General features: G+C 37.9%; 1 protein-coding gene across 1 annotated transcript; it reads left to right on the top strand.

The window, feature by feature from the left end:
- Positions 1 to 4,734: 4,734 nt before the first annotated feature.
- Positions 4,735 to 7,776, top strand: LOC111892730 (cytochrome P450 CYP72A219). Its single transcript, XM_023888778.2, has 5 exons — positions 4,735 to 5,056; positions 5,758 to 5,978; positions 6,077 to 6,321; positions 6,743 to 7,127; positions 7,211 to 7,776. The coding sequence occupies exons 1-5, from the start codon at positions 4,783 to 4,785 to the stop codon at positions 7,634 to 7,636; spliced, it is 1,551 nt and encodes a 516-aa protein (XP_023744546.1). The 5' UTR covers positions 4,735 to 4,782; the 3' UTR covers positions 7,637 to 7,776.
- Positions 7,777 to 12,470: the final 4,694 nt, after the last annotated feature.

The raw sequence follows: 12,470 nt of genomic DNA, 5'->3' as shown, positions 1-12,470 counted from the left end.
CTTAATTGTTGACACTTTTCAAAATCATTTGTGTTCTTAGGAAATCAGGAAACAGGTAATCCAAGCATTTTTGGAGGATGAGGCATCATCACATCATGTTATTATTTTTGTATACATATTTGATATTAAGCAAACAATGTTTGAATACAATGTAAACTTTTAAATTATAAATATGATGGTTGTATGCCTTTGATTCATTTATATTCAATTGTTTTTATATTGTACAATGACGTCATCTGCCCCCAGACGTATCCACCGTTTCTGGTTCGAGGGTGTGACAGATTGGTATCAGAGCATTGTTTATAGTGAAGTAAGTATATCAACCCACATAAAATATACATCTATAAATACAATGAGGCTAAAACACTTTGACTAAGAAGTATACTTTTAAAATATAATTGTATTTTCATAAAAAGTATACATACATACATACATACACACACACATACATACATACATACATACATACATACATACATACATACATACTAGAAACAGTGTCATAATAAGAACCATTTAAAAGTATTAAGAGGAGTTAAACACTACGGTTAAGCCTAGACAGTTATGTACTCATATCTTGGATAAATATAGTCTGATCAACTATATTTATGCAAGATATGACTAATATGTGTTTAGGAATGGTCGTGGTGGGCAAAGAATCTAAAACTTACAAACCCTATACACCAAGAAACTCTAAAATCAAACATAAAGATTAAAAATACTATTGGAGTATTTTTGAATATTCTAAACCATTCATGTATTTCTCATATCTATATTCTCGCACAGACGACATGGCAGGATTTCACATGCCTGGAGACCCCTATTTCCCTAACCAGGGAAATGGTGGGCGGATTGAGGAGGACCCCGAAGAGGATCTTGAGGAGCTAGTGGAGGAAAAGGATGATCCCGAGGAGGACCCATAGGAGGAAGAAGACGAGGAGGAGGTCATTAACCCTCCTTACATCGCCAGGGTTCCCACACACCGACTAGGCTACTAGGGTCCTACGCCCCGCTGGGCAGAAGACTTGGAGAGATGGAACCGACAATAATGCCAACGTTCCCCCTACGGAATGGAGCGAGGTTTTTATAACCTCAGCTACGGGGGTCTGACAGACAGGGCCCTTCCTGTCATGGTTCAGCGCATCTCGCACCTCGAGGATCATACTAGGGCGTCGGCAAATCAGATCACGAAGCTAGGGGCCGCTGTTGAGGCCACTGACGCATGGACCCGATGGCTTGAGAGGGACTACGCCTAGACATGTCACGTCATTGACGCTCTCCATGAGGACCTTACCACTACGTGAGTGGAAGTGAGAGAGTACTAGGAGAGGCACTCAGCCCTCGAGGAGAGGGTGATTGCAGCTGAACGTCGGATAGCAGAGATGCAAGCCTCCACGACTTCGTCCCACGGCTCACACAAGACCACCCACCATGAGTAGAATTTATACTACTCATATCTTGCTTTTATGTACGAGTAAGTGTTGGTGCTACTCTTTTATGTAGACCTTCTTAAAGGTTAATTTTCACAAAACTATGTACTAGCACTATATTATCAATGAAATGGGCACAAATTTTATTTCATTGGGTGTTGCTATTTGTTATACAATTTTTTACTCGCTATAGTAAATTTCATTGTGAATTGCTTGCAAATTTCAATAGCAACTAGACTTGATAAATATACAAAACAAGGCATTTTTATTACGGTAATGCCCGATTCATAACTCTTCCCAAACTTATTGTCATTCCACCTTTAAACTTTATGGCAGAAGTATGCCACCAAAGAAGTCGAATAGGCGCAAGAACAACACACCAACAACCCCACTACCGCCACCACCCCCACAGATGGACGCTAAAGTGTTCTAGGTTGCAGTAACAACTACTGTGGCTGCCGTCGTGGCCTAAATTAGTAGTAACAACAACGGAAGTGGAAACAAAACTAACAGTTCCAATCAAAGCAAAAACCAATGGCACCAACGATTGTGCTCCTACAAAGAATTTATGAACTGCAAGACCAGGACCAACCATCGCGATGGTGGAGTCATGACTCTAACAAGATGGTTTGAAAAGAGCGAGTCCACATTCGAAATCTTTGCATGCCCGGATGAGTTTAAGGTCAAATATGCTGCATGTATATTTGCGGACTCAACCTTGTCGTGGTGGAACAGCCATGTTAAAACTTTCACTCTAGCCGTTGCCAAAGCTATGAGTTGGGAGGACCTGAAAGCGATGATGCTCGAGGAATACTGTCCGAGGAGTGAGATGCAGAAATTGGAACAAGAGCTGTTGGAACATGCCATGAAGGGTTCAGACATTGCCACCTACACTTCTCAATTTAACGAGCTGTCAACTCTGTGCCCTGGAATGGTCACCCTAAAGGCCAAGAAAGTGGAACGTTACACTTGGGGATTATCCTCTCAGATCCAGGGAATGGTCATATCTGCCAACCCTAGCACCTTCGACAGTGCCAAGCGTCTGGCACAAACTCTTGTCGACCAGGGAATTCGTCAAGGCATTATGACCCCCACACCTGAACAACCAAAGCGGGGAGACAACAAGTGGAAGTCCGGGAATAAGAAAAAGGGTCAACCCGCTCAAGACTCGGCTAAGAAGCAAGAAACTGTGGTTGTCCATGCCATCACCGCCCCTACCGCCCCATCACCAACCAAGTGGATGAATAACAACAGATCTAACAGCCTCCTCTCGTTCGTTGCTTGAAATCCTTCTCTTCTCTTCCAAAGATGCACCAAGATACTCAATATTAGCTCACACATTCTCTCTATTAGCTCAAAGGGAAATCAGGGTTTCTCTCAGTGAAAGCAAGCAACTGATGAGCCACAAATAAGGCTATAAGTGCCCTTAAATAAGCCCCAAACCCGGGGATTTATGGTTTCTCTTCACAACGTCTACTCGGCGAGTCGACTCTCGAACTCATCAAGTAGATCATTAATCCACGTGGCACAACGCGCCCCTACTCGATGAGTTGTAGCACCAACTCGTCGAGTTGCTCAGTAGTCCTCCAATTAAATAAATAAACAATTTACCTGGAAGTCCGGTTGTTATTGGTGAGTAGACCGATTAAAACACCGACATATCCAAACCTAAGCAGAGGACCAAAACTATCAACCTTCCTAAATTATTGTGGCCAAAACCTAAAATGTGTAAAATTCATTATTCCTAAAGTTACATGTGTACTAATATATTTATATAATTATTCCTAAGTCATCAATCATTACTTTTTTTAAACCACAAATATACTAAACTATACCTAAATTATTCCACCTATGTATATTGTGAGACTTGAACTCTCAACCTCAAAAGGAATAACAATATCTGATATTGGGCTAAAAGCCCTTTGGTATCAATTGTTAACATTGTTGGAGGTTTGTTTGGCAATCTACAAAGGACCTCAAAAGTCAAAATAGTATCAATTCCAATATAAATTTCACAATTGTCTATACATACATCTTTCTTTCAAATTTATACATACACCAATCGCCCAATCCACCGATTTATCAATAGTCAATGTTGATCAGATCCAAGCTTCCAACATTGGTACAAATTAAAGTCTAGCCTTCTACAGTTTATGTTACTGTTTTTATTTTCTAGTTTTTATTCAATGCTATCTATGGAAACAATATATTAATAGACTGTTAAAAGTTAATGAACAACTTTATTTTTATGAATACTATGAGAGCCTCTTAATTCCTATAGCTATATAAGATTATCTATTATGTTACGGTTCTTTATGTTACCGTTCTTTTGTTTTTGATTATTGTTATAACAATTATACTAGTATTGATGAATTTCGGTTATAAGTAAAAAAATATATATTTAGAGACTCATTTTTGAATCTTTGCACATGACCTCTTAAATCAACGGAGTGGTTCTTTATATACCCTTGTATATCTCGGCCGTCCCCTTATGGTGTAATCCCTATGTATGTTTCGTAATTGAGAAGGAATGGAATTCATTGGAAAATGTCCCGTCTTCTTTAATGACTATTTGTTTTACATACAAAATTGAAAGGGTATAAGAAAAAGAAAAGACCAAATTGAACTCCAACATAGAGACAAGATGTGTGTGTGGACAAGAAAAAGACCAGGTTTTCTAGAAGGTGTTTGGGAGGAAAGGTCCAAATTATTTCACCTTTAATCATGTTATCTGAAAGTATCGACATACTCCTTTTAGAAAAAAAACAAAATTTGCCTATTTGTTTATCAAAAGTATTATAAAGTTTTAGTAAGATAGATTATGACATATAAGGCTTCTCGGTTTTGGTTTATAAAGGTTATCTTATATTTTTAATTATTTAATTTTTAACCTCATTTTTGTTAAATTATCTATCATTTCATATCGAAGGTGGTATACGAAAGGAATTATTGCCGTAAAATGTAAAGCTATTGGGAATTTGGATATAAAGATTTTTACATAACTCACCCTCAATCCAAAGTAATTCCAACTTAAACAGCCTACTATTTTTATCCTTTTTTTTCACCAATACTCTCAAACGTCATATTCCATTTTCACAAGATGCTACTCTTTTAAGAATCAAGGAATTTTCTTTTTACTATTATTTGCTTATATTATACATTTATACTATTTACATCCTACAACAATCATGTGATAGACAACAATAAAATACACTATTACACATGGATCATAACCATCAATTTCTCAAACCATAAGGACGTACACTGAACATTGCACAATGATAAATACCTCTCTCTTTCTTATCACCACCACAAGTTTCAAAATATCACTGGTTTTTCCTAATCACGAGGGATGGAAGCAAGTGCAGTTCTTTGCGTTCTTGGAGTAGCAGCAATCTTGGGGTTATATATTTGGAGGATTTCGAACTGGTTGTGGTTTAAACCAAAAAAGATAGAAAAATTTCTAAGAGATCAAGGTCTCAAGGGTAGCTCCTATACCTTCGTTTTCGGAGATTTGAAAGAAATGGTGCAGATGAGAAGGGATGCCAAATCGAAACCCATGAATCTAACTCACGATATAGCTCCTCGTGTCTTGCCCTTCATCCATAAGTCAATCTCTACTTATGGTATGCCTTGAGTTTTTTTTAATTCTGTTAAGTTATGTTTAATTATGACAGTAATTACGTCCTTTTTTTGGTTGTCGAGTTCTACATATATATTTTTATTGTTTCCTATACAAAAATAGTCGATATAGTTATATAATGTTGATATACACATGTAACTTAATAACAGTCTTGCCGTTAAAAAAAACACATATACCTTAATAAAAAATCTTAGAAGCAATTAAAACCCACTTCTTTTGTTACTGATCATGTGATAAATTTTCTAGGATGTCATATGACAAATTTTCTAAGATGCAAGTAAATTAAAGCCCACTAATTTCTAAGAACTTAAACATAACGAGATTTTGACACATCATTGTTTATTCAAAACCACGTGAACAAACATGTTCACAACTATGCAAATGGTAATTAAACACCCACTGCATAAAAAGTAAAAAAAAAAAGGTATGTTTCTCGTTATGGTGTGTAATAAAATGATAGTTATCACGCTGTCTTGATTAATGAAAGAATACATGTATTCTAATGTGAATATTTGCGTACCTAATTAGTGATTATATGAGATCAAATTTTTAATCTTCTGTAGATACCTTTAACATTTTTGTCTGTATTCGAATGTTTTAGTTTTTTGCATATTCCTTGGAAAAGTAGTATCTAAAACGCGTATGTTAATTTTTTTTTGTTGGGTCTTTGTCCTAATTATTTAGGTAAGAGTTGCTTCACATGGATGGGGACAAAACCTTTGGTGCACATATCTGAACCAACAATGATACGGGAAATCTTGGCTAACTATTATCAGTTTCAAAAGCCAAGGGGAGGAAATCCATTAACAAAGTTGCTAGCAAGAGGATTAATTGATGCAGAAGCTGATCAATGGATTAAACATAGAAAAATCATCAACCCAGCATTCCATGTCGAGAAGCTTAAGGTTTCTTAAAGCTGTTTTTTTTCTCCTTTTCAATTCACTACGTATCTTATATATGTCTCTGAAAACCTCATGTGGGTGTATTTGTGCTTTTTTGGCAGCATATGGTACCTGCATTTTATGTGAGCTGCAGTGAGATGATCGACAAATGGGGGAAACTGGTAACCAAAGAAAGCTCGTATGAAGTGGATGTGTGGCCTCATCTACAAACCTTTACAAGTGATGTAATTTCACGTACAGCATTTGGTAGTAGTTTTGAGGAAGGGAGAAAGATTTTTGAATTTCAAAGAGAACAAGCCGAGCTGATTATAAAGGCTGCACAGTCGGTTTACATTCCAGGATCAAGGTGAATACATTTCAAAACGACATTTTAAAGAGTTAACATCTTAAATAGATAACAAAGTATATAGTTTGTTTATTTACAAAATACCATTATTTTTAGAAAGTACTAACATAAGGTAAGTAACATAGGTAAGTAACAGGACGTTTTGTTCACAATACTTTTCTTTTGATAGTACTTTGTGAACGTGTTTCTAATTGCTTATCTTGTGATAGTATTTTTTTTTTAAAAATAAATTGTTTTGTAACAAAATAGTTTGTTACTATTTGTGACATGGCAACTTACTTCTCCCTAAGAAAATTAATAATCTTATGCAAATTAAAACATAACACTTTAACTTGTGGAGTGATGTATCATTTGGTCGTTAAGTCGGTACGGACAATTACTACATTTTGGTATTTTATGGTAATCTAATAAGATTTTATAGATTTTTGCCGACAAAAGACAACAAGAGGATGAAAGAGATTGACCGCGAAGTGAAGGCCTCAATAAAGAGCATTATTGATAAACGAGTTGTTGCGATGAAAGCTGGAGAAACTATTAATGATGACCTTTTGGGCATTCTTTTGGATTCCAATTACAAAGAAATCAAACAACAAGGGAGTAGCAATTTTGGATTAAGCATTGAGGAAGTAATCGAAGAATGCAAGCTTTTCTACTTTGCAGGACAAGAGACAACAGGAAATATGCTTGTTTGGACAATGATTTTATTAGGTCAACACACAGATTGGCAAACACGTGCTAGAGAAGAAGTTTTACATGTCTTTGGAGATAAAAGACCAGATATTGATGGGTTAAGTCACCTAAAAGTTGTAAGTTTATCTATATTAATTATAAATTTAGTAATACGCGAAAGTTCTTACTTATTTTGTATCTTAATCATCTCATTTTGCAGATTAACATGATTTTCAATGAGGTTCTTAGACTATATCCACCAGCAGTAATGTTAAGACGACTGATACATGAAGATACCAAATTAGGTAAGTTAACCTTACTAGCAGGAACCCTTATCCAACTAAACACATTGTTTATGCACCATGACAAAGATATGTGGGGTGATGATGCGAACGAGTTTAAGCCTGAAAGATTTTCTGAAGGTGTGTCAAAGGTGACCAAGGGCCAAGCCACATATCTACCATTTGGAGGTGGCCCTCGTATATGTATTGGCCAAAATTTTGCTATGTTAGAAGCAAAAATGGCACTTGCTATGATTTTACAAGGCTTTTCTTTTGAGTTGTCTCCATCGTACTCACATGCTCCACATACTATAATTACTCTACAACCTCAGTTTGGAGCTCACTTAACTTTACACAAACTTTAGGTGGTTTGTTTTGCACATTTAGTTAATTACAAAAGTATGTTGTGTTATACTTTTGTGGTTACGGATCTATTCAGCTGTAACATATGTATTAATTATATCATTATGTATCGTAATCAATCCAACATACTACAAAAGTGATACACGAGTTCTTAGACAAATATACTTACTATACTTAAAAAAAATTCAAAGGTATCTGTTAGTAATAAAAAAGAAAAAATCACACACACAAAGTCATAATATATTGCGTGGTCCGGTCAATGTGACATACCTCCACAAGGCATGAAAGAGTATTTTTATTCATGAGCTTGAAAAAAATATATTACGTGGTCCGGTCAATGTGACATACCACTACAAGGCATGAAAGAGTATTTTTATTCTGAAGCCCACTCTGGACTTGCTGGATCTTCTCTGTCATCTTGAGTATCACTTTGGTACTCCCTATGACCCTCTGCCCCACCTCACCCTAACATATCGGGGTTCTGCACCTCCTCCCATATATCTCGAAGGGAGGATGGTCGATACTCATGTGGTAGCCATTATTGTAGGTAAACTCTGCCAAGGGAAGGTAGGTATCCCAGCTACCACCAAAGTCTAGGACGCATGCCTGCAGCATATCCTCCAGATTCTGGATGGTACGCTCGCCATGACCATTCGTTTGTGGGTGAAAAGTCGTGCTAAAGTGCAGACGAGTACCCAAATCGTCATGAAACTTCTTCTAGAATCTGGAAGTGAACCGTACATCTCTGTCAGAAATCAGGCAGACTGGCACTCTGTGTCGAGCTACTACCTCCCTAATGTAGATGTCAACCAGCTTCTTGACCGAAATGCTCTCCTGGATCGGAATGAAATGGGAACTCTTGGTCAACCGATCCACGATGACCTAAATCGAATCCACTCCCTGTGCGTTCCTAGGAAGCTTCGTGATGAAATCCATAGTAACATCCTCCCACTTCCACACAGGGATATCCAACTGCCGCGTCTTGCCGTGAGGCCTCTGGTGCTCTGCCTTGACCTTCCTGCAGGGCATGCATCTCTCAACATACTAGGCTACATCCCGCTTCATGCAGGGCCACTAGTAATCAGGACGAAGATCTCTATACATCTTTGTCGCCCCGGGATGGATGGAAAATCTGGACTTGTATGCCTCTTCCATCAGGATCTGGCGCACACCGCCTGCGTACGGAACCCACACTCGGCGGTGAAGGGTCAACAGCCCGCGGCTATCATAGTAGAGGGAGGAAATCTGGCCCACTATACGTTCCCTCTTTCGATGTTCTTCCTTCATAACCTCCTGCTGGGCCTCCCGGATCTTCTCAAGAAGTGGAGTCACCATTGTCATCCTCAAGCCAATGTTTGTGATCGAGGCTGCCTTGCGGATAAGCGCATTGGCCACTACATTGGCCTCCCATAGGTGGTAGAGGATCTTGCAGTCGTAATCGTTCACCACATCTAGCCACCGACGTTGCCGCATGTTCAGATTTGGCTGATCCATGAGATACCTCAAGCTTTTGTGGTCCGTGTAAGTGGTATAACGAACCCTATATAGGTAGTGTCGCCAAATCTTGAGGGCAAAAAACAACCACCCCTAACTCCAGATCGTGCGTCTGGTAGTTCGCCTCGTGAGGCTTAAGCAGCCTCGAGGCGTAGGTGATGACGTGCCACCTCTGCATCGATACTGTGCCCAAACGCGAAATTATGACAACCCGATATTTCGAATCAATGTAATAACCTAAAAAGTCAAGAATTGTAACCTCTTTTGATATAATGATATTGTTGTCAAAAATAAAATGTTCAAAAGTCATCTACTAGATTTCATAGATGATAGATATTGTGTCAAGAGTTTCGGAAATATAAAGAACACTAAAATCCGAGTTATAACGAAGAAGTTATGACCAACCTAAGATTCACAGCAAAAACCGTCAATACGGTTAAATGTAAAACGAGAAATTTCAATAAAATACTTATTAGCCTTAGGTATCTAAATAAAAGTCGTAGGTATCATTCAACCGTGAACATACATAAAAAGAACGCCCAAATCTGACTTCGTATGAGGAAGTTATAATTTTTCAAAGTTTCGGGATAGCGGTAGACAGCTAAAAAACTCGAAATAGAGATCGAGCGATTTCTAGCCGAAACAACCTAAATGAGAATCGAAGATCTCAACAATAGTAATGCAACGGTAAAAAGTCTGACAGAAACGAGCATCGGACGAGGAAGTTATGGATTTTAAACGGACTTTTCGTGTCTTGGCTTATTAAAATTATATAATTAAAAATAAATTCAAAACTAGCCAACGAAGTCTAAATGAAAGTTGTAGAGTATATTTTCACCTACGCGTGCAGATAAAGAACGTCAAAATCGGAGCTAGTATGCGAAAGTTACTGATTTTAAAAGTTCGAGGTGCACAAAACGAGACGATTTACGCCCAGTGTACTCGGGTGCTAGGTTTCGGATCGTCCACGTCACCCCTCTACGCCTCTACGCCCCATCCCATCCGAAATCCGGTAGATGGGGATGCGGTCATGCATGACGTCCGGTATGCCCCGCGTAACCCGGAGGTACGCCTCGCGTACCGAGGGTTTCCAGCCCCTATAAAAGGGATGCGAGGGTTCCGGGCATTAGTGCTCATTTCCTCTCCTTCTCTTGCGTTTTTTACTCCGTTTTGCGTGCAATAAATATCCCGAAGCCCCGGTCTTCACATCCAAGTTCTGAAGGAAGGTTTTACACTCCGGAGATTCCCTAGAAATTCGCTTTCTCCTGTCAAAGTTCTACTCGGTTTTCATCTTACTTTCTTCAACCTATCAAGTGAGTTCATACCCCTATAACTACGTTTTCAAATGCTTTGTAAATGATTTTATACACTTTTAAGGGGAGAACTACAAGTAAACACACGATTATCCTCGTGTGAATAACATAATCTTTTTCTATACATTTTTTTTATAGTCAATCATATGTGATTTATAACTATCATACGAAAACATTCTCATACAACATATCATGATAACACTTTGTCTTTTTGGAATGAAATATATTATTATATATATATCAAACACTTTATTTGTATTTTGAATATAAATGTTCAATAATGCTATAATTTACATACAAAGTCGACATTACACTAGGGTTTATCATACAAACGAATCACACTTTTGGAAAAACTATAATAGGTATAGTTTACAAGGAAATCATGAGATTTTGTATACTATAAGTATTATTTCAAGGAAATACTTTCATATACAAGAACGAATGGACTTTTCATACGTAAATCTATTTTATACTAAGTTTTGTGAGACATTCAACTTCACGTACTTTCAAGTATGTAGTTAAAGTCCTGTATTATATACCATAATCTCTTGTAGGGAGAGCGTGATACTTGTGTATAGATCTATACGGGATTGACAATCCCGCACCTAAACTGTTAGCTACAGTTAGACCGGCAGGTCTGGGGTGACAAACGTCATAACATTCCAACGCCTGGGTCAATAGTATGGTTGTAAAACTCACATGGAGTATTAAGAAAAGGTTGATTTACGGGGTTATCAAATGCCTTAGCTATTTTATACATACATAAATCGACTATTCTAGGCATGAAAAACACTATTGCATTTCAGTTTTGGAACTTTTAAACTACCACACACTTATGGACAAATATTGGATTTCTAAAGGCAAACATTCAAAACAGTCGAGTCTTGATAGAAGACTACTTTTATACTAGTAGGAAATATGAGATTTTCTAAGAGTTTTCAAAACACCTACAGACAATATCATTCAAATTTATACAAACATTAACACTAATTACTTATGAACTCACCAACTTAAATGCTGATCTACTCTTTCAAATCTACTTGTATTTCTCAAGGATTCAGTAATACAGGTAAACTTCCGCTTTTGGAGAAGTGATGCTAAGAAGTCAGTTTTAAACTCATTTTGTCATCATATTCTAATTTGTTTTTGAAACAAGTATCATTCAACAATGTAACTTTTAAATTATATATATGATGGTTGTGTTTACTTTCTTTACTATGTATTCAACTGTTACGATACTACATGAAGTCATCCGCTCTCGAACGATTCCGCCGTTCTGGTTTGGGGGTGTAACAGATTGGTATCAGAGCATTGTTTATAGTGAACTAAGTATATCGAGCCACATAAGATATACAAACTATAAATGCATAGGGATTAAAATTCTCTGACAAAACGTTTTTACACCTAAACCGTGTTTCATTTAAGTTAAGTTATTGGGTCGAAAAAGCACAAATACATGCATACAATGATTTATTTTCATAGTTAGAACTATACAATAAGTATTAGGACAAGTTGGACACTACGACTAGGCCTCAGAATATGTAATTGGATTTGGGACAAATATAGCCTAATCAACTATATTTATCCAAGATCGGACTAATGTATGTCGAGGAATGGAGGATGGATAAAGGAGGACCCCGAAGAGGATGAGGAACCTATAGAGTTGGAGGAAGGGGATGACTCTGGGACAGACTCAGAACCAGAAGCAATCAACCCACCAGTCGCTCAACCTCCCGTAGTTAGGAGAAACTTTCAGGGACCAACTCCCATTTGGGGAAGTCACCTTCACCATTGGAGCCAACAACAAGGATTACGTCCTTCCTACGGTATGTGTCGGGACTTCTACGACGTCAGGGATAGAGGTTCAGCCGACCGAGCACTCCCAGTCATGGTGGGAAAACTAGCCAACCAATCCTATCAATCTGGGTTTGAAGCTAACCGGATTCGTGAAGTCAACGTGGAGGTACAAGTTCACACTTCCGACATCTGCCGACTGGACAAGTTGCAGGATGACGCCCAACTCCGCGCT

The sequence above is a fragment of the Lactuca sativa genome, chromosome 8, assembly GCF_002870075.4.
Source record: "Lactuca sativa cultivar Salinas chromosome 8, Lsat_Salinas_v11, whole genome shotgun sequence".
Lineage (NCBI taxonomy): Eukaryota > Viridiplantae > Streptophyta > Magnoliopsida > Asterales > Asteraceae > Lactuca > Lactuca sativa.
This window is presented reverse-complemented; position numbering and strand designations above follow the sequence as displayed.